The 23907-nt window shown below is 52.2% G+C and overlaps 1 protein-coding gene across 2 annotated transcripts in view; it reads right to left on the bottom strand.

Annotated features, from left to right (window-relative positions):
• hspa12b (heat shock protein 12B) overlaps positions 1–16764 on the bottom strand; it is an 82526-nt gene extending 65762 nt beyond the window's left edge. Inside the window, exons 1-2 of one of the 2 annotated variants that reach the window (XM_060828026.1) lie at positions 16498–16764; positions 6979–7050 (exon numbers count right to left, since the gene is read on the bottom strand). In XM_060828026.1, coding sequence (XP_060684009.1) covers positions 6979–7021 — 43 coding nt within the window. In that variant the 5' untranslated portion in view covers positions 7022–7050; positions 16498–16764. Of the gene's footprint in view, positions 1–6978; positions 7054–16497 lie in introns of both variants that reach the window. The other variant, XM_060828016.1, reaches the window with a different exon arrangement.
• Positions 16765–23907: the final 7143 nt, after the last annotated feature.

Consider the following 23907-nt stretch of genomic DNA (forward strand, 5'->3'; position numbering starts at 1 on the left):
GTGTGTGTGTGTGTCTGTGTGTCTGTGTGTGAGTGTGCATGTGTGTGTGAGTGAGTGTGTTTATGTGAGTATGTGTGAGTGTGAGTGCGTGTATGTGAGTGTGAGTGCATGTGTGTGACTGTGTGTGAGTGTGTGCAAGTGTGAGTGTGTGTGTGTATGTGTGAGAGTGTGTGTGAGTGTGTGAGTGCATGTGTATGTGTGTGAGTGTCTGTATGTGAGTATGTGTGAGTGTGAGTGCATGTGTGTGTGTGTGAATGTGTGAGTGCATGTGTGTGAGTGCGTGTGTGTGAGTATGTGTGAGTGTGAGAGTGTGTGTGAGTGATTGTGTGTGTGTGAGTGATTGTGTGTATGAATGAGTGTGTGGGTGGGTGTGTGAGTGTGAGTGAGAGTGAGTGTGTGTGTGACTGTGTGTGAGTTTGTGAGTGTGTGTGTGAGTGTGTATGTGTGTGTGAGTGCGTGTGTGTGTGAGTGAGTGTGTGTGTTTGAATGTGTGTGTGAGTGAGTATGTGAGTGTGTGAGTGAGTGCATGCATGTGTGAGTGTGAGTGCGTGTGTGTGAGTGCGTGTGTGTGAGAGTGCGTGTGTGTGAGAGAGAGTATGTGTGTGAGTGTGTGTGTGTGTGAGTGTGAGTGTGTGTGTGTGTGAGTGTGAGTGTGTGTGAGTGTGTGTGTCTAAGGCAGGGTCAGTCACTGTTTGAGCCTTCACCATTCCCCGGACATGTACCTCTGCTCTGTAGCTACTCGACAGGCTGGGTGTGGTGCTAGGCCCTGTCTCTGTACTTTGCTGCTGGGTATCTGGGGGCTGAGTGTGGTGCTAGGCCCTATCTCTGTACTCTGCTGCTGGGTATCTGGGGGCTGAGTGTGGTGCTAGGCCCTGTCTCTGTACACTGCTGCCTGGTGTCTGGGTGCAGAGTAAAGGCCCCAGTCAGAGCTGAGCTCCTCTGGCACAGCTTCTCAAATGAAGAATGTTGAGGTTTGAGCCCTGTCACCATCTATAATTACCAAGACCAACTAACCCTGTCTGCAGCCAAAATCTCCACATCCCCAGCCCGATTGTCTCCTCTCTGTCTCCTCTCTCTCTCTGAATCCTCTCTGTCCATCTGCTCTCTTCGTACTTTTCTCCCTCTCTCTCTCTCTCTCTTTCTCTGCCTGCTCTCTACCTCTCTCATGGTTACACAGTGGCACAACACTACGGACCCCGGTTCAATTCCACCCTCGGGTGACTGTGTATGGAGTATGTACATTCTCCCCGTGTCTGTGTGAGCTTCCTCCCACAGTCCAAAGATGTGCAGGTTAGGGGAATTGGCCATGCTAATAGTGTTCAGGGATGTGTGGGTTAGATGGATTAGTCAGGGCTAAATGTATAGGGTAGGGGATTGGGTCTGGGTGGGATACTCTTCAGGGGGTTGGTGTTGGGCCAGAGGGCCTGTTTCCACACTGTAGGGATTCTATAATTCTCTATACTCCACTCTAACCCTCCCTCCCTGCCATTTCTTGCATCTATCTATCTATCTCTGTCCCTTTTCTCTGCAGCTTCATCTCTGTCTCTCTCTGTCTGATTACCCGTCTCTATCTCTTCTTCCACCCCTCTCTCTCTCTCTCTCTCTCTCCCTCTGCCCTTCCCCTGTCTTGTGTTTTGCACATTGAATCATGGCTGTACCTGGATGGCGGGGCCTGGAACCCAGACTTATACAAACTTAAGAAGATTTATTCACCACGTACAGATCGCTGACGGACACAGTTCAGGAGGAGGGTATTCAACTGCATTATCATCAAACATTCCAGGCTCGGGATCAAGTGCTGGAAAGCAGGACTAGAGCAGATTTTGAGTAGTGTGGACTGGATGGGCTGAAGGGCCTCCTCTTTACTAGAAGATTCTATGAACCTTGTGGTCTGACATCATTGTGACCATCTGAGTGTAGAGCTATTAGACCCATTTCTTACATCCCCTCCCCTCCCCAAGCCTTGCTCTCCGTCCCAGAAACTGTTGGCCATTTTATCCTGCCCCCTACTTGCCCCTTCCCCACCACCAACGTTCCTTTTGTCAAAGGCATCACCAATGCTCCCAGCTCGCTGTGAGTGAACGAGGGATGTTTTTATTCCATCTGGGAATTCCATCACATGAACAGCCAGCTGTGACAGTGAGAATCAGAAAGGATTGACCTGCCTACACCTGTATCCAGTCTAATGTTGGCTTCCTCACCATGACCTCCCGAAACGTCGAATCTCCTGCTCCTTGGATGCTGCCTGACCTGCTGCGCTTTTCCAGCAACACATTTTCAGCTTGCTTACCATTAACCGTGATATCCACATTCCAAACATTCTCCCAAGGAGAATAATACATCTCGCTCACCCACTTCCTGGGCATTTTCAGTCTGTTGTAGTCTATCTTTAGAATCCATCTGCCCCACTGATGGAACTTAGGCTTCTGATAAAGTTGATCTCGCTGTCCAGGCACCTTCTCTGGAACTCTGTATTCCTATCACCTTTGGTAGCCATGATCTGTACCCACAACAAACCTTTTCACTGTCTGTAAGTACATGTGGCAATAGAAATCTCATCAATTCAACTATTCCGTTACTGCTCTGACAACCTGCCTAAAGAGACTGGTCTGATGTTGTAAACACCTGGGAGAACTGCTGTAAATCAGGAACTAAGATCAAAATTGCTGGGAAAAACTCAGCAGGTCTGGTAGCATCTGTGGAGAGAAAGCTGAGTTCGTGTTTTGGGTCCGGTGACCTTTCCTCAGAACTCAGTCTTTATGGTGTCCACGGTAGTCAGCACTGACAGCAGGTAGGGTAAACACTGGTGTGTTGTTCTCCCCCCACAACCCAGGCACGAGACACTGACAGGGACTGCGATATGTTCCCACTGTTTCTACTTGCACTTTGGGAGCCTTCCCAAAGATTAACGCTGGAACCAAGAAACAGAAAGTTTCCCTGGCAATTGCTTGCTGAATTCGGTCTTCCTGATGAAGCACATGGATTTGGCCCATGCATGGTCTTCTTTGTTCTGCAGTGATTCTGATGAAGCTTCATCCAGCGCACCCTGACCACTGTGTGATCCCCGCTGAGCCTCTCCCTGTACGGGAAGGCACAGAGTCTATACGGATGGACCAATATTCTCCCCGACCCCCTGCCTACACCTCGCACGGTTCACTACGAGGTTTCATCATAACTAAAATAAGATCCAAAGGCCTCCACTCATTGCCATATCTGGTTACATCTTTCTCCAACCCCTGTGTAATCAGAATGGTGTTGACCCAGCAGCACACTAACCCGATCCCTGTTGGCAATCCCCCAGGTGATCTGTTGAACAGTTGATCGACTGTGCAGTGGCCCGAGTCCGGATGGACTCAGGGTTTAATCCCTGTCTTCCTGTTGGTTGGGGATCGAGCCCCCTCTCAGAACAAGCCGCTCTGATTATTCCGGTTTTCTCGCGAGCGTTCTGTCAGGACCCAGCCCCCAGGTTTTCCTCTCTCCTGCCCTGAACAGCGTTGGCCGGAATCACCCAGACACAGGGAGGGATTGATGCCACCGTGGTCACTCAGGGGTAAAATCAGAGCTCTGGCCTGGGGGGGACCAGAAACTGCACTCCTGCAAACGAATGAACATTTCTAAACGTTTTACACAGTTTGATCGAGACCTCATTCAGCAGAGCTCCTGTGAGGGCCTGGTTCTGATATCACCCGGGAATGTAACCCAGCCAAAAACAGACAGCTGTTAACCCTGCCAACTGGGGCAGGAAGACACCCGTGACCCTTCTCTCTAAGCTAGCCTTTCAAGCTAGCTCACTGTAGGTCTGGCAGGGTCTCCACCCCTGAATAAACGTTCAACCACGTATCTCTGTATCCAATGATCCACTGCTCCTGACCCTCAGAGAGACCTTCCCCCGATGGTGGTCTTCAGTGGGAATCGAATTCTATCCCAGGGTTCAGGATTCCACCCTCCCAGCAGACCGCCCCCTACTGACCAATAGAGGCCCTCCAGCATGCTGTGAAGGGTGGGCATGAGGGGGCACTTGGTTTGGTCCAAATCCCTGGGTGGTGGGATGTGGGAGGGTGTGGGGGGGGGGGAGTAGGAAGTAGTGAGGTCCTACATTCTTCATCCTCACTGACCCTCCCTCCCCACATCCCTCACTGACCCTCGCTCCCCACATCCCTCACTGACCCTCCCCACAACATCCCTCACTGACCCTCCCTCCCACATCCCTCACTGACCCCCTCCCCCCCCACATTCCTCACTGACCCTCCCCCAACATCCCTCACTGACCCTCCCCCCCACATCCCTCACTGACCCTCCCCCGATATCCCTCACTGACCCTCCCACCCCACATCCCTCACTGACCCTTCCCCCCCACATCCCTCACTGACCCTCCCCACATTCCTCACTGACCCTCCCCCCCACATCCCTCACTGACCCTCCCCACATTCCTCACTGACCCTCCCCCCCACATCCCTCACTGACCCTCCCCCCCACATCCCTCACTGACCCTCCCCACATTCCTCACTGACCCTCCCCCCCACATCCCTCACTGACCCTTCCCACATCCCTCACTGACCCTCCCCCCCACATCCCTCACTGACCCTCCCCACATTCCTCACTGACCCTCCCCCCCACATCCCTCACTGACCCTTCCCACATCCCTCACTGACCCTCCCTCCCCACATCCCTCACTGACCCTCCCTCCCCACATCCCTCACTGACCCTCCCCCCACATCCCTCACTGACCCTCCCTCTCCACATCCCTCACTGACCCTCCCCCTATATCCCTCACTGACCCTCCCCCCCACATTCCTCACTGACCCTCCCCCCAAATCCCTCACTGACCCTTCCCACATCCCTCACTGACCCTCCCTCCCCACATCCCTCACTGACCCTCCCCCCCACATCCCTCACTGACCCTCCCCACATCCCTCACTGACCCTCCCCCCCACATCCCTCACTGACCCTCCCCCCAACATCCCTCACTGACCCTCTCCCCCACATCCCTCACTGACCCTCCCCACATCCCTCACTGACCCTCCCCCCAACATCCCTCACTGACCCTCCCTCCCCACATCCCTCACTGACCCTCCCCCCAACATCCCTCACTGACCCTCCCTCCCCACATCCCTCACTGACCCTCCCCCCAACATCCCTCACTGACCCTCCCTCCCCACATCCCTCACTGACCCTCCCCACATCCCTCACTGACCCTCCCCCCCACATCCCTCACTGACCCTCCCCACATCCCTCACTGACCCTCCCCCCCACATCCCTCACTGACCCTCCCCACATCCCTCACTGACCCTCCCCCCCACATCCCTCACTGACCCTCCCCACATCCCTCACTGACCCTCCCTCCCCACATCCCTCACTGACCCTCCCCCCACATCCCTCACTGACCCTCCTCACATCCCTCACTGACCCTCCCCCTATATCCCTCACTGACCCTCCCCCCCACATCCCTCACTGACCCTCCCCCCCCACATCCCTCACTGACCCTCCCCCCACATCCCTCACTGACCCTCACCACATCCCTCACTGACCCTCCCTCCCCACATCCCTCACTGACCCTCTCCCCCACATCCCTCACTGACCCTCCCCCCCCACATCCCTCACTGACCCCCCCACATCCCTCACTGACCCTCCCCCCCACATCCCTCACTGACCCACACCACATCCCTCACTGACCCTCCCCCCACATCCCTCACTGACCCTCCGCACAACCCTCACTGACCCTCCCTCCCCACATCCCTCACTGACCCTCTCCCCCACATCCCTCACTGACCCTCCCCACATCCCTCACTGACCCTCCCCCCACATCCCTCACTGACCCTCCCTCCCCACATCCCTCACTGACCCTCCCTCCCCACATCCCTCACTGACCCTCCCTCCCCACATCCCTCACTGACCCTCCCTCCCCACATCCCTCACTGACCCTCACCCCCCCACATCCCTCACTGACCCTCCCCCCACATCCCTCACTGACTCTCCCCACATCCCTCACTGACCCTCCCCCCACATCCCTCACTGACTCTCCCCACATCCCTCACTGACCCTCACCCCCCCCACATCCCTCACTGACCCTCCCCCCACATCCCTCACTGACTCTCCCCACATCCCTCACTGACCCTCCCCCCCCACATCCCTCACTGACCCTCCCCCCACATCCCTCACTGACCCTCCCCCCCCACATCCCTCACTGACCCCCCCCACATCCCTCACTGACCCTCCCCACATCCCTCACTGACCCTCCCCCCACATCCCTCACTGACACTCCCCCCCACATCCCTCACTGACCCTCCCCCCACATCCCTCACTGACCCTCCCCCCCACATCCCTCACTGACCACCCCCCACATCCCTCACTGACCCTCCCCACATCCCTCACTGACCCTCACCCCCCCACATCCCTCACTGACTCTCCCCACATCCCTCACTGACCCTCCCCCTCACATCCCTCACTGACCCTCCCTCCCCACATCCCTCACTGACCCTCCCTCCCCACATCCCTCACTGACCCTCCCTCCCCACATCCCTCACTGACCCTCCCCCCCACATCCCTCACTGACCCTCCCTCTCCACATCCCTCACTGACCCTCCCTCCCCACATCCCTCACTGACCCTCCCTCCCCACATCCTTCACTGACCCTCCCCCCCACATCCCTCACTGACCCTCCCCACATCCCTCACTGACCCTCCCCCCCACATCCCTCACTGACCCATCCACATCCCTCACTGACCCTCCCCACACCCCTCACTGACCCTCCCCCCCCACATCCCTCACTGACCCTCCCCACATCCCTCACTGACCCTCCCCCCCACATCCCTCACTGACCCTCCTGCCCCCATCCGTTAATCCTCACTGACCCACCGAGGGTGGGTGAGGGGACAGTACTGTCCCTGGGTGGTCACCCATGCGCCGATGCAGCCGAGGATGGAGGAAGGTTTTGGGAGGAGGGGCAGTCCCTCGATCTTTGAGTCGGTGCCTTCTTACCTGGGGCAGACTGCCCCCTCTTCGAGTTCCGGTCTGTGCTCATGTCGCATCTGCTGGTGTTGGTCAAAGCAACTTCTGAAAAAAACACATAAGGGACCTTCCATCACTGAGGGGAATGGCTGTGACACACAGAGGTTTCAACATGGCTCCCACTCTCCAGCCCTGAGTTCAAAGCTCCCCGCGATACTCCCAGAGCAGTTCTAATCCTCCTCCATCTCTGCGCGAGCCCTTACTCTGAGATTTTACCCTCTATGACTCTGTCTCAAGGAGAAACAACCTTTCCACATCTATCCTGCCACATCCTCTAACAATCCTATCTGTTTCCTTCTAAACACCAATGAGTACAGGCCCAACCTGTACACATCTCCTCATCAGACAGTCCCTCCCTCTCCGGTCTCAGCGGGAGAACCCTCTGAAATAATGTTCTACAGAGCAGCACCAAGGGGTCTTGTGTCAGATGGTCACAGGTTATGTCTAACAGAGAGTAAGATAATGGAGGGAGAGGTTAAAGGTGGGAATTACAGACCTTCGGCCTCCAGGCGATGCTGGTGATATCGAGCAGGTGAGAGTGGGGACTGCAGATGCTGGAGACCAGAGTCTAGATTAGAGTGGTGCTGGAAAAGCACAGCAGGTCAGGCAGCATCCGAGGAGCAGGAGAACCGATGTATTTAGATTAGATTAGATTAGATTACTTACAGTGTGGAAACAGGCCCTTCGGCCCAACAAGTCCACACCGACCCGCCGAAGCGCAACCCACCCATACCCCTACATATACCCCTTACCTAACACTACGGGCAATTTAGCATGGCCAATTCACCTGACCCGCACATCTTTGTGACTGTGGGAGGAAACCGGAGCACCCAGAGGAAACCCACGCAGACACGGGGAGAACGTGCAAACTCCACACAGTCAGTCGCCTGAGTCGGGAATTGAACCCGGGTCTCGTTTTGGGCAAAAGGACACTGCCTGACCTGCTGTGCTTTTCCAGCACGGCTCTAATCTTGGCGATATTGAGCCAGACCTGTGGTGAAGACCAGAGCCAGAGGAAGGCAAGTAGCTCAGAGGGTTCAAGAGACTGGAAGAGGTGATACAGAGAGGTGAGGCCACGGAGTGGTTTGTAAACGATGACGAGTATTTTAAAATTGGGGGATTGTTGGTCAGCAAGTCCGGTCAGACACTGACAGCTGGGGTTTGGAGGATCCAGAGTGTGGGATACCCACCATGAAACAATCCAGTCTAGGGGAGACAGAGGGGTGCTCCAGGATGGATCCGCTGGGACAGGGTAAAGGGAAGTTACAGGGGTGTAGGAGCAAATTACTGCAGATGCTGGAATGTGTGTGGAAAACCACCAGTGTTAGAGATCACAGCGAGTCAGCTAGCATCCACAGGGAGACAGCAAGCTCGCGTTTGGAGACTAGATGACTCTGCATCAGAGCTGGGGGGATGTGAGCTTCCCCTCTCTCCGTGGATGCTATCTGACGACCCGAGCGTTGGCTGGTTTCAGTAAAGGGGGAGTGACTAGACAATCTCGAAGATGACACAACCTTCTTGTCGGTGTCTCTCCAGGCTGGTGGTGGGGGTCAGGCCTGACCGGGAGATTGTCATTGTCGTTCCGCCTCACAGTTAGAGCATTGGGTTTGCACTGGGAAATAAACCCAGTGGCTGAGGCAATTTCTGCTCAGCCCCTGGCGGTAAGCTGATAATGTTGAAACAGTGGAGTAATGGAGAAAGATAAATGATGGATGCTGTCAGTATCCATGCCACACAAATGCCAGGCTATGACCATCACCAACAATAGACAATCTAACCACTGCCCGATAACATTCGATGGTGTTACCATCACTGAACCCCCCACTATCAACATCCTGGGGGTTACCATTGACCAGAAACTCAACTGGACCCACCACATAAACTCAGTGACCACAGGAGCAGGTCCGAGGCTGGGAATACTACAGGGAGTAACTCCCCTCCTGACTCCCCAAAGCCTGTCCACCATCTACACGGCACAAGTCAGGAAGGGGATGGAATACTCCCCTCTTACCTGGATGGGGGCAGCCCCAACAACACTCAAGATACTCGACACCGTCCAGGACAAGGGCCGCAGGTACATGGGAACACCACCCCCTGCAGGTTCCCCTCCGAGCCACTCGCCATCCTGACTTGGAAATATATCGCCGTTCCTTCCCTGTTTCAGTTGAAGCTGCCTCCATCACATTCTGAGGCAATGTATTCCACACCCAAACTCCTCCCTGGGCAAAGGGTATTGTTCTCACACTCACACACACTCACACACACTCACACTCACTCACACACACACACACTCACACTCACACACACTCACACTCACACACACACACACACACACACCCACACACTCACACACCCACACCCACACCCACACACTCACACACACACACTCTCACACACACACACACACTCACACACACACACACACTCACACACACACACCCTCACACATACACACACACACACACTCACACACACACACTCTCACACACTCACACTCACACACACACACCCACACACTCACACACTCACAAACACTCACACTCGCACACACACTCACACTCTCACACACTCACACACACACACACACACACTCTCACACACTCACACTCACACACACACACCCACACACTCACACACTCACACACACTCACACTCGCACACACACTCACACACATTCACACTCTCACACATACACACACTCACTTATGCACACACTCATTCTCTCAATCACACACACACACTCTCACACATACACACACTCACTTGCGCACACACTCATTCTCTCTCACACACATACACACTCACACTCTCACACATACACACACTCACTTACGCACACACTCATTCTCTCTCACACACACGCACACACACTCTCACACATACACACAATCACTTGCGCACACACTCATTCTCTCTCTCACACACACACTCACACACACATACACACACACACACACACTCACACACACACACACACATTCGCTCACTCACACATACTCTCACTCACACACTCACACACACTCTCACTCGCACACACTCGTTCTCTCTCACACACACACATACATACGCTCATACACATGCTCACTCTCACACACTCACTCGCACACACACATTCTCACACACACACAACACACACACACTGACTCATACACACACTCGCTCACACACACACTCTCCCTGTTTCACACATGCAAACATATATTTTCTCACTAGCACATTCTCACACACAAATATACTGACACTATTCTCTCTCTCCTTCTCTCTCTCTCTCTCTCTAACATGTCGGTATTGTCACTAGACTGTGATCCAGAGCCTCTGGCTCATGTCTGGGACATGACTTGAAAAAGCCCATCCCTTTGGCAGATGGTGAAATTGAATTCAATGAAACTCTGAATGTGAAACCCCTATCGACTGTCACAGAGTCCCATCTGGGTCACCAATGTCCTTCAGGGAAGGAACCTGCCCTCCTTACCTGGTCTGGCCTACATGTGACTCCAGACCCACAGCAAGGTGGGTGACTCTTAACTGCCCTCTGGGGAATTAGGGATGGGCATTAAACATTACCCGAGACCATGAAACCCTCATCCTGTGAATGAAGGAACACCTCTCTCACACTGACACACATTGGTCACCCACAAATGTACTCTTTGACCAACTTGAACCGTTGAGCACTGAGCAACGTCCAACATAACGATATCTCACTGTATCCCTGCCTCCTATCTCCCTGCGTCAGTAACCCTGCTGTCTGACACCCACCACACATTCTGGGATATTAGTGACACAATGGAATTTGCTTCAAACGTGAGTTACCAAAGGAACACAAAGGGCTGAGCCACAATCAGTCAGACAATCGAAGAGCTGTCTCAAAGACGCGGTGAGGTAGACTGGACGATGGGCTTCATATTGGGGAGAATTCTAGGATCCAGGCAGCAATATTAATATCAGGGTCATAGCAATTGGGGTGGCATGGTGGTTAGCACTGCTGCCTCACAGTGCCAGGGAGGTGTCCGTTGGCATGGCAACTGGTGTTTGTCACCCGTCAACCCCCACCCCCACCAGGGAGCTGAGAGAGGGCACTGACTGCCTTCCTACTGGGGTGGGAATGGGGCAGAAATAGGACGGGGCCAAGGATCGATCTTCAGGGGACACCAGGGGAGAGAGGGGTGGGTGGGGGGAGGTGAGTGATTCTCTGCCTGTGACCAGGTGGATAAGAACCAGGAGCCAGGCAGGACTCACCACCTTCCCGTTCCCCCATCCCCCAGCTCTCCCACCCACCAGCCGGGTGATAGGGGAAGGGGTCTGGGGGAGGATGGAGCAAAGAGAGGGAGGGTGAGGGAATGTTCACCTTCATCACGGGACACCTCATCGGGGTACCCCGAAACCCTTCGTAACCCAGAGGACAGTGCTTTCAACAGCTGTCCTGTCAGTGAGGGGACACACAGACATAGCAGCCTGATAATACACAGCAAGATCCCAATTTCTGTACCTCTCTGTGAGGGTGGAGTTTACTGAGGGTGGAGTAAAAGATGTTGCAGTTGTATAAGACTCTGGTGCGGCCGCATCTGGAGTATTGTGTGCAGTTTTGGTCGCCATCCTATAGGAAGGATGTGGAGGCACTGGAACGGGTGCAGAGGAGGTTTACCAGGATGTTGCCTGGCATGGCAGGAAGATTGTATGAGGAAAGGCTGAGGCACTTGGGGCTGTTCTCATTGGAGAAAAGAAGGTTTAGGGGTGACTTGATAGAGGTGTACAAGATAATTAGGGGTTTAGATAGGGTTGACCATGAGAACCTTTTTCCACGTATGGAGTCAGCTATTACGAGGGGGCATAGCTTTAAATTAAGGGGTGGTAGGTATAGGACAGATGTTAGGGGTAGATTCTTTACTCAGCGAGTCGTGAGTTCATGAAATGCCCTGCCATAGCAGTGGTGGACTCTCCCTCTTTATGGGCATTTAAACGGGCATTGGATAGACATATGGAGGTTATTGGGCTAGTGTAGGTTAGGTGGGCTTGGATCGGCGCAACATCGAGGGCCGAAGGGCCTGTAGTGCGCTGTATTTTTCTATGTTCTATATTCTATAAGGGACATGGATAGGATAAATAAGACAAAGTCTTTTCCCTGGGATGGGAGAGTCCAGAACTAGAGGGCATAGGTTTAGGGGTGAGAGGGGAAAGATATAAAAGAGACCTAAGGGGCAACTTTTTCACGCAGAGGGTGGTATGTGTATGGAATGAGCTGCCAGAGGATGTGGTGGAGGCTGGTACAATTATGACGGTTAAGAGGCATTTGGATGGGTATATGAATAGGAAGGGTTTGGAGGGATATGGGCCGGGTGCTGGCAGGTGGGACTAGATTGGGTTGGGATATCTGGTCGGCATGGACAGGTTGGACCGAAGGGTCTGTTTCCGTGCTGTACATCTCTATGACTATGTGCCTCTGTTTCTGAATCCCAGCCGTGGAAATAAAGAGACACAGAAATTGTGCGCAGCTGTAGGCCATTCGGCCCTTTTAGTCCGACCCAGCATTCCATACCCTCATGGCTGACCACCCAACTCTGACCCCTGTTCCTGCTTTCTCCCCTATACCCTTTGACCCCGTTAGCCCGAAGAACAATACTGAACTCCTTCTAAACAACTTACAATGTTTTGGCCTCAAACCGCTTTGAAATGGAAGAGATTTCCACAGGCGCACCATAGTTTGATTAGAGATAGTCAGCATGGCTTTGGGAGGGGCAGGTCATGCCTCAGAAACTTTTACTGAATTCTTTGACAAAACACATTGATGAGGGTAGAGCAGTATATGGATTTTAACAAGGCGTTTGATAAGATTTCCCTTAGTAAGCTCATTCAGGAAGCGAGGAGGTCTGGGATACAGGGAAATCTGTCTGTCCGGACACAGAATTGGCTGGCCCATAGAAGACAGAGGTTGGTAGTAGATGGAAAGTATTCAGCCTGGATCTCAATGACCAATGGTGTTCCACAGAGATCAGTTCTGGGACCCCTGCTCTTTGTGATTTTTATAAATGACTTGAATGAGGAAGCAAAAGGGTGGCTTACTAAGCTTGCTGCTGGCACGAAGGTTGGTGGAGTTGTGGATCGTGTGGAGGGCTGTTGTAGGTTGCAACGAGACTCTGACAGATACAGAGCTGGACTGAGAAGTGGCAGATGGAGTTCAACCTGGAAAGGTGTGAAGTGATTCATTTTGGAAGGGTGAACTTGAATGCAGAATACAAGGTGAAAGGCAGATTCTTGGCGATGTGGAGGAACAGAGGGTCATTGGGGTCCAAGTGCATGAATCCTTCAAGGGTGCCACACAAGGACTGTTAAATAGGGGTATGGTGTGTTGGCTTTCATGAGCAGGGGGCTTGAGTTTAAAAGCCGCTCAGTTATGCTGCAGCTGTATAAAGCCCTGGTTAGACCACATTTGGAATATTGTGTTCAGTTCTGGTTGCCTCATTATAGGAAGGATGTGGAAGCTTTAGGAAGAGTGCAGAGGAGATTTACCACGTTGCTGCCTGGACTGGAGGGCATGTCTTACGAAGAAAGGTTGAGGGAGCTCGGGCTTTTCTCATTGGAGTGAAGAAGGGTGAGAGGTGACTTGATAGAGATAGACAAGATGATGAAAGGCATAGATAGAGTGGATAGTCAGAGACTTTTTCCCACGTAGGAAATGGCTATCATGAGGGAGCATCATTTTAAGGTGATTGGAGGAAGGTTTAGGGGAGATGCCAGAGGTTCTTTACACAGAGAATCGTGGGTGTGTGGAATGCACTGCCAGCAGTGGTAGTAGAGTCAGATACATTAGGGACATTTAGGTGATTCTTGGATAGGCACATGGATGATAGTGCAATGAAGGGTACGTAGAATATAGGACATAGAACATTACAGCGTAGTACAGGCCCTTCGGCCCTCGATGTTGCACCGCCCTGTCATACTAATCTGAAGCCCATCCCACCTACACTATTCCATGTACGTCCATATGCCTGTCCAATGATGACTTAAACTTGGCGAATCTACTACCATTGCAGGCAAAGCATTCCATACCCTTACTACTCTCTGAGTAAAGAAACTACCTCTGACATCTGTCTTATACCTATCCCCCCTCACTTTAAAGTTGTGTCCCCTCGTGTTTGCTGTCCCCATACTTGGAAAAAGGCTCTCCCTGTCCACCCTATCTAACCCTCTGATTATCTTGCATGTCTCTATTAGGTCACTTCTCAACCTTCTTCTCTCTAACGAGAACAGCCTCAAGTCCCTCAGCCTTTCCTCGTAAGACATTCCCTCCATACCAGGCAACATCCTAGTAAATCTCCTCTGCACCCTTTCCAAAACTTCCACATCCTTCCAATAATGCAGTGACCAAAACTGTACACAATACTCCAAGTGTGGCCGTACCAGAGCTTTGTACAGATGCAGCATAACCTCCTGGTTCCGGAACTCAGTCCCTCTATTAATAAAGGCCAAAACACTGTATGCCTTCTTAACAACCCTGTCAACCTGGGTGGCAACTTTCAGGAATCTGTGTACATGGACACCGAGATCTCTCTGCTCATCTACACTTCCAAGAATCTTACCATTTGCCCAGTACTTTGCATTCCGATTACTCCGTCCAAAGTGTATCACCTCACACTTGTCCACATTAAACTCCATTTGCCACCTCTCAGCCCAGCTCTGCATCCTATCTATGTCTCTCTGTAACCTACTACATCCTTCGTCACTATCCACAACTCTGCCAACCTTAGTGTCATCCGCAAATTTACTAACCCATCCTTCTACACCCTCATCCAGGTTGTTTACAAAAATGATGAACAGCAGTGGACCCAACATTGACCCTTGTGGTACACCACTGGTAACTGGATTCCAGGATGAACATTTCCCATCAACCACCACCCTCTGTCTTCTTTCAGCAAGCCAATTTCTGATCCAAACTGCTATATCTCCCACAATCCCAATCCTCCGCATTTTGTACAATAGCCTGCCATGGGGAAGCTTATCTAATGCCTTGCTGAAATCCATATACACCACATCAACCGGTTTACTCTCATCTACCTAGGTACGTAGGCTAGTCTGATCTGAAAGTAGGATAAAGGCCAGCGCAATATGAAGGGCTGAAGGGCCTGTACTGTGCTGTACTGTGCTATGTTCTCTGGGTGAAAACATTTCTCCTCATGGCAAAACAAACTGCAGGGAAAATACCCAGGCTCCGACAGACAGCTCATGGGATCATTTAAATACAACCAAGAAGCAAGAGTAGACATGAATAAGACAGAATTACTAACGCATAGGATTCAATTGACAGTGCAGCACTCCCTCAGTACTGACCCTCTGACAGTGCAGCACTCCCTCAGTACTGACCCTCTGACAGTGCGGCACTCCCTCAATACTGACCCTCTGACAGTGCAGCACACCCTCAGTACTGACCCTCTGACAGTGCAGCACACCCTCAGTACTGACCCTCTGACAATGCAGCACTCCCTCAGTACTGACCCTCTGACAGTGCAGCACTCCCTCAATACTGACCCTCTGACAGTGCAGCACACCCTCAGTACTGACCCTCTGACAGTGCAGCACTCCCTCAATACTGACCCTCTGACAGTGCAGCACACCCTCAGTACTGACCCCCTGACAGTGCAGCACTCCCTCAGTACTGACCCTCTGACAGTGCGGCACTCCCTCAGTACTGACCCTCTGACAGTGCGACACTCCCTCAGTACTGACCCTCTGACAGTGCGGCACTCCCTCAGTACTGATCCTCCGACAGTGTGGCATTCCTTCAGTACTGACCCTCTGACAGTGCAGCACTCCCTCAGTATTGACCCTCTGACAGTGTGGCACTCCCTCAGTACTGACCCTCTGACAGTGTGGCACTCCCTCAGTACTGACCCTCTGATAGTGCGGCACTCCCTCAGTCCTGACCCTCTGACAGTGCGGCACTCCCTCAGTACTGACCCTCTGACAGTGCGGCACTCCCTCAGGACTGACCCTCTGACAGTGAGGCACTCCCTCAGTACTGACCCTCTGACAGTACAGCACTCCCTTACTACTGACACTCTGACAGTGTGGCACTCCCTCAGTATTGACCCCCTGACAGTGCAGCACTCCCTCAGTACTGACCCTCTGACCATGTGGCACTCCCTCAGTACTGACCCTCTGACAGTGTGGCACTCCCTCAGTACTGATCCACAACGTGGTGATTTGGGTAAAACAGAATCTGTGTTGGATTTGGAAGATCTCTCCCCACCCCCCTCCCTCCCACCGCCCCCCTGAGCCTGGGGTATTGTTTCAGCCCCTGTGGAACGCTTGACTCTAAATTCTTCTTCCTGCAGCGAGGGGAGAGAGAGAGATGGGGAACCTCTCCCTCCATCCCTCCCTCCTGTGTCAGACCAGAGACACTGAAATGGTTAACTTCAGAAAACCATTGCCCTGAGGGATAGTCCTAGCCAGAGCAGACCAGTCCCGAGCTGAGAAGATCCCAAGGCACCATCCTACCTTGTGTTGGTCAATGCCTTCAGTACAACATTCCCGGTCTGTGGCTGGGAATACAGTGCCAGGATCCTGGGAGAAACGAGAAGTGAAGGAGATGTCTGAGAGGAGGCTCTGAGCTTGCGGGTGGTGTGGTTCTGCCCCTCTCTGTCTGCCCTCCAGCCCCAAGGTGAGCGGACTCTGCCCACAATCACCAATAGTGCGCCTGCTGTCCCCCAGCTCCTTACCATCTGAGTATGTGAGGGAGGGCTGTGGATACAGTCTGCTCCAGAGCTCAGCTCCAACTCCCCGAAGCAGCCCCTTCCTGAGCGATACACTCAGCCTCAGCACGGCCTGCATTAACCCTTCAACAGCTGCATCGCAGCAACTCAGGGAAAGCACCGACACAAACTCACTCTCACACTTACACACACACACACACACACACACACACACACTCTCTCTCTCATACACTCTCACACTCACACACACACTTTCACACACACACACACACTCACACACACACACTCTCTCATACACTTTCACACACACACTCACACACTTACACTCACACACACTCACACACACACTTACACCCACACACACACTCTCTCACACACACACACTCATACACTCTCACACACACTCTCACACTCACACACTCACTCTCACGCACACACTCTCATACACACATTCTCACACTCACACACACTCTCACACTCACTCTTACACACTCACTCTCATACTCACACACACTCTTACACACACACACACACACTCAAACACTCACACACTCACACACACTCACACACACTCTTGCTCTCACACACTTTTATACTCACACACACTCTCACACTCACTCTTACACACTCACTCTCATACTCACACACACTCACACACTCACACACACTCACACTCTTACTCTCACACACTTTTATACTCACACACTCTCTCACACTCACTCTTACACACTCACTCTCATACTCACACACACACACACTCTCAAACACTCACACTCACACACACTCACACTCACACACACTCTTACTCTCACACACTTTTATACTCACACATACTCTCACACTCACACACACACTTTTACACACTCACTCTCATATTCACACACACTCATACACTCACACACTTTCTCACACTCACACACACTCTTACTCTCACACACACTCTTATACTCACATAGTCTCACACACACTCTCACACACACACACTCTCACACGCACACACACTCTTACACACACTCTTACACTCACACACGTTTACACTCACTCACTCTTACACACACTTACACTCACACACACACTCACACTTACACTCACACTCTCACACTCACACACACACACTCACACTCAATCTCTCTCATACTCACACACTCACTCACTTACACTCACACACACTCTCTCACACTCACAAACACACATATCCACTCAATACACCCTCCCATGCTCACTCATACACACACACTCATGCTCAAACCCTTTCCCTCACCCACTCAACACACACACTCTCTCACACACTCACTTATACACACTGTCTCACACCTTAACACTCACTTTCACACACTCACAGACTCACACTGTCTCACATTCACTCACAAATACATACTCTCTCACTCACAGTCACACTCACTCTCTCAGACACTCACACTCTCACACACACTTCCTCTCACACACACACACACACTATCAATCTCACACACACCCACACTCTCACACACACTCACTCACACACACTTGCACAAACACACACAAACTGACACTCACACACACTTGTACACACTCTCTCTCTTCCATACACTCACACATACTCTAACACACACACTTTCACACACTCACAGGCTCACACACACACTCACTCAACACACCCTTACACGCTCACTCATACACACACTCTCAAGCATACACTGTCAAACTCTTTCCCTCACCCACTCAACATACTCACACTCTCTCACAGACTCACTTAGACACATGCAATCTCGCTCACACCCACTCAACACTCTCGCTTACACACATACACAGTCACACACACTCCCTCCTACACACACACATACACACACTCACCCACTCACACACACATATATACACACAACACACTCTCCCATACACACACAACACACTCTCTCACATATACACACAAATACACTCACTCGCTCTCACACACACACGCACATTCAAGTAAGCACACACACTCCAGGTTACATGTACACATGAGGTGCTGGCCTAGTGGTGCTATTCTGGTATGTTAATCCAGAGACTCTGGGAGCCTGGGTTCAGATCCCACCATGTCAGGTAGTGGGGTTAATCTTGAATTTTGTGCCTAATGATGGCCATGGGACAATAGTTAGTGGAAAAACCCATCTGGTTCACTAATGTCCTTTCAGGAAAGAGACCACCATCCTTACCTGGCCTGGCCTATACGTGACTCCAGACCCACGGCATTGTGGGTGATTCTCAACTGTCCCCTGGGTAATAAATGCTGGTCTAGCCAGTGATGGCCTCAACAAATGACTGAATTAAAAACAAAATAATCCCCCACCCTCACCTCCAATAAACACACAAACACCTCACTGCATCAAGGTCCATCCCATCCCGACAAAGGGGGGAGAACCCACTGAGGTCATTTTGGATTCAAAAAGCCAGGATTTATTAAACTTAGAAACATAGTAACTAGGACCAGGAGCGGGCCATTTGGCCCCTCAAGCCTGTCCTACTATTCACTGGGATCATGTCCGAGGATTGAACTCAGTCCCTCTTCCTGCCCCCAGACTCTCCGATCTCTTTTAGCCCTAAGATCTAGATCCGATTCTTCCAGAAAACATTCAATGCACTTCCTGTGCCAGAGAATTCCCCGGGCTCCCTGTTAGAATGTCATCGATTTCTATGATTTTCCACCCCCATGCTTGTAAACTCCAGTGAGTAGAGTCCCAACCAATCCAGTCTCCCTTCATACCCAGGAATCAGTCTGGTAAACTCAGTCCATCGGCAGAACATCCTGTCTCAGGTAAGCTGACCAAACCTCCCACAGCGCATGACAACTGCTCCAGAGCTGGAGAGGCGCTCAACCACCCCATCCCACCCACCCCCACCCCCCCCACCCACCCTTGGGAGCTCTGTGTATTTATTCCAAGCAGTTGAGTCTGTTTGTGGAGCTGGTGCGAGGGGCTGAATGGCCTCTTGCCCTTTCTGATTCCGAGAGTTGGGCGAGGGAGGGGCGTGCTGTGGGAAGACAGCGATTGGATGGCGTGCAGCCACAGAATGGGAGGGATCGCCTCATTGGCTGGGATCGTCTCAATGGTGAGCTCCATTACCAGAGGGCATGGGTCTTGGTGAGTTATCTCACTGGAAGAGGAGGACAACAGCTGCCTAGAAGCCATCTCCCTCAGTTTCCACGGAGATCACTCCCACTCCCGTGCTGAGGGAGCCGGGATGACCTGTCGGAATTTGGTTAGAATGGGAGCAAGGTTCCAGGTGTCCCTCCCAGTTCACCATCTGGGCTGGTCTGGCTGTTCCTCACTTACCCACATACATCGCACCTATCCCCCAGGATCACCAACTGCTCCCTCACCTTCCTCCCTTCTCTCGAGGATCCTCATTAGTCGAAGATTTTCTTCATCCTGCGAATGAACTGAGAGCAGGCACAGGCCCTTCAGCCCATCAAGCCTGTGCCAACACATGCTGTGTTTCCCAAACTGGAAACCTTTTACAATCCATATCCCGCTATTCCTGATGAAGGGCTTTTGCTCGAAGTGTTGACTCTCCTGCTCCTCAGATGCTGCCTGACCTGCTGTGCTTTTCCAGCACCACTCTAATCTTGTCCCTCTATTCCCTACCTATTCGTGTATCTCTTAGAATGCCTCTTAAATGAAATTGTATCTGCCCCCAACCCCCTCCCCTGGCAGCATTTACCACCCTCTGTGTGAAAGAGCTGCCTCTCGCATCTCCTTCAAATATCCCCCCTTTCACCTTTGACCTCTGCCCCCTAGGAACTGTCATTTCTACCCTGGGAGAAAGTGAGGACTGCAGATGCTGGTGGTCAGAGTCAAGTGTGTGGAACTGCTGTGCTTTTCCAGCACCACCCCACAATTTTTACCCTGGGGAAAGACTCTGACTATGATATTACAACCTTCTATCAGCTCGACCCTCGGCCTCCAAAGTCTGAGTGAAAACAAACCAAAATGTTTGTCCAAACTTTCCTCATAGCTAATACCCTCCAAACCAGGCAACATCCTGGTGAGCGTTTTCCACAAACGTCCGAGGGGAGCTGATGTCTTGGTGGTATTATCACGGGACTGTTAATCCGGGAATGTTCTGGGGACCGACCACGGCAGATGGTGGAACCTGAATTCGATACAAATCAAAATTGGGAAATTAACATCTAATGGTGACCATGAATCAATAATTGGGAAAATCCCATCTGGTTCACTAATGTCCTTTAGGGAAGGAAACTGCCATCCTTACCTGGTCTGGCCTACACATGACTCCAGACCCACAACAAGACACTTAACTGCCCTCAGGGCAATTAGGGATGGGCAATAAATAATGGTCTAGCCAGTGATACCCACATCCCATGATGCATTTAAAAAGTACGTCCTTCCGATGACCAGAGCAGTGTACAACAGCTGCAACGTGACTCAGTGCCCTGAGCAATGAAGACAAGCATGCCCAATGCCTTCTTGACCAGCTTAGTCACTTGTGTTGTCACTTTCAGGGACCTGTGAACCTACATCCCTCTGTTTGTTGATGTTTCTAAGGGTTACAAAAAAATCCTTACAGCTCTAGGATGTTCCTCACTGCTCCAAAATTATTCCTCACTGTTCCAAATATTCCTCACTGCTCCAAAATTATTCCTCACTGTACCAAAACTAGTCCTAACTGTTCCAAATATTCCTCACTGTTCCAAGTGTTCCTCACTGCTCCAAGATCTTCCTCACTGCTCTGTGATACTTTGGCTGTTGTCTTCCTGGTCCTGGATTTCCACACAGTTCCAGATGTTCCTCGCCATTCCCAGAGAGTGTGTGAGGCCTGGACCCCCTCAGATTAACAGGAGAGGCTGCATTGACAGCTCCCCAAGGGCTGAGGTTCAGACTGGTGCTGGTCTGACCTGGGAGCAGAGCTTCCTGGGCTGTGACCGTCCCTCTGCCTTGTTTTCCAGGCCCTGCTAATGACGTCAGCACCGAGCAATGCCAGGAAAGCAGCACTGCCGAATGAAATGGGATAGAGGGAGGCCATTTGTCCCATTGCACTGTGCTGGCTCTCTGATAGCGCTTACCCACAATCCTCTAGTGGCCAAGAACCCTGGACAATCTCCATGGAAACCTGAGTCAGCACTCATCACCAGTTCCAGCAGTAAAGATCCAATTTGCTCAGTGAATCGAAGAGAAACATCAGGGCCTGCATTTCCGTAGCATTTTTCACCATCACATGAAAGAAATCTCTCAGGGAAGTTGTCACCGTTTGGAATGGGGTAAACCAATTCATGTACAGCAAGCTCCCGATAAAAACGACAAGATAATCGGGGGGCGGGGGGGCGGTGTGGTCTCAAAATCAGGGACAGACTGTTCAGGAGTGACGTTAGGAAGTGGCTCAGTGGTTAGCACTACCGCCTCTCAGTGCCAGGGTCCCAGGTTCGATTCCAGCCTCGGGTAACTGTCTGTGTGGAGTTTGCACGTTCTCCCCGTGTCTGTGTGGGTTTCCTCCGGGTGCTCCGGTTTCCTCCTACAGTCCAAAGATGTGCGGGTCAGGGTGAATTGGCCATGTTAAATTGCCCGTGGTGTTAGGTGTATTAGTCAGAGGGAAGTGGGTCTGGGTGGGTTACTCTTCAAAGAGTCAGTGTGGACTGGTTGGGCCAAAGGGCCTGTTTCCACACTGTAGGGAATCTAATCTAATCTCACTTTGACACTCTAAGGGTAGTATAGGAGGTTCAGCCCTTCAGGAAAGGGCTCATGATCGAAATGTCGATTCTCCTGCTCCTTGGATGCTGCCTGACCTGCTGCGCTTTTCCAGCAACACATTTTCATCTCTGGCTCGGCCCAGCATTTATTGCCCATCCCTAATTGCCCAGAGGGCAGTTAAGAGTCACCCACCTTGCTGTGGGTCTGGAGTCACATGTAGGCCAGACCAGGTAAGGAGGGCAGGTTCCTTCCCTGAAGGACATCAGTGACACAAATGGGCTTTTCCTGACAATTTCATGTATCACTAGAGCCTTAAATCCAGACTTTTACTGTGATGAAATTCCACCATCTGACAGGGGGAGATACGAACTTAGGTCCCAGAACATGACCTGGCTCAGTGGATTAACAGTCAAGCCCCCACTTGATTGGCAGCGCATTCAGAAATATCCCCTCCCTCCACCACTGACACCCAGTAGCTGCAGGGTGTACCATCTACAAGATGCGCAGCAGAAATTCACCAACAATTTACGGGCAGCACCTTCCAAACCCATGACCACTTCCATCTAGAAGGACAAAGGTAGCAGGTACATGGGAACACCACCCCCTCCCAGCCACTCCCCATCCTGACTTGGGAATATCTCGCCATTCCTTCCTTGTCACTGGGTCAAAATCCCGGAATTCCCTCCCTCAGGGCATTGTGGGTCAACCCGACAGCACATGGACTGCAGCGGTTCAAGGAGGCAGCTCACCCCCACCTTCTCAAGGGGCAACTAGGGACAGGCAATAAATGCCAGTGACACACATCCCAGGAGTGAGTAAGTAACCCCTCGGTGGGAGTTAGCTGAGCTGGGGTGGTCCGGGCCCAGTCGGCAGGTTTGAAGGAGCTGGGAATGGGGTGGGATTTTGGGCCCTGTCACCCTGTTGCCATGGCGAGGCAGAGGAAAGGGTTAACCCCGTCCCTGGGAAAAGGGCAGGCCGTAATTGTGTTCTCTCTTTTCCTCCTTGGACTGGTGCCAGGCGACAGTGGGAGAAACTAAATCTCCACAATCTGGAACACATTAAACCCCCTCAGTACAACTCTAACAGCTACTGCCCTCCCCACAGTCAGGCCAGAGGCTGGGATCGGGGGAGGGGAAATTGGGAGGGGAAGTGGGGGGGGTCGGTGGGAATGGGGTCGGGGTGGGGAGTAAAAACTGGAGGGAGAAACGGAGATGGGGGAGAAAACAGGGAGGAAACCTGAGGGAGAAATGGGGGGGGGGGGGGGGGGGTCGAGAAACGGGGGAGAAACTGGGAACTGTGGGGGGAGAAACTGGGGAGTAGAAACTGGGGGTAGAAACTGGGGGGAGAAACTGGGGGGGGTGAGACACTAGGGCAGAAATGGGGGGAGAAACGGGGGGGAGAAACTGGGGGAGAAACTGGGGGTAGAAACTGGGGGGAGAAACTGGGGGGGGTGAGACACTAGGGCAGAAATGGGGGGAGAAACGGGGGGGGGAGAAACTGGGGGAGTGAGTCACTAGGGCAGAAATGGGGGG

Source organism: Hemiscyllium ocellatum, chromosome 1 (assembly GCF_020745735.1).
Source record: "Hemiscyllium ocellatum isolate sHemOce1 chromosome 1, sHemOce1.pat.X.cur, whole genome shotgun sequence".
In the NCBI taxonomy this organism is placed as follows: Eukaryota; Metazoa; Chordata; class Chondrichthyes; order Orectolobiformes; family Hemiscylliidae; genus Hemiscyllium; species Hemiscyllium ocellatum.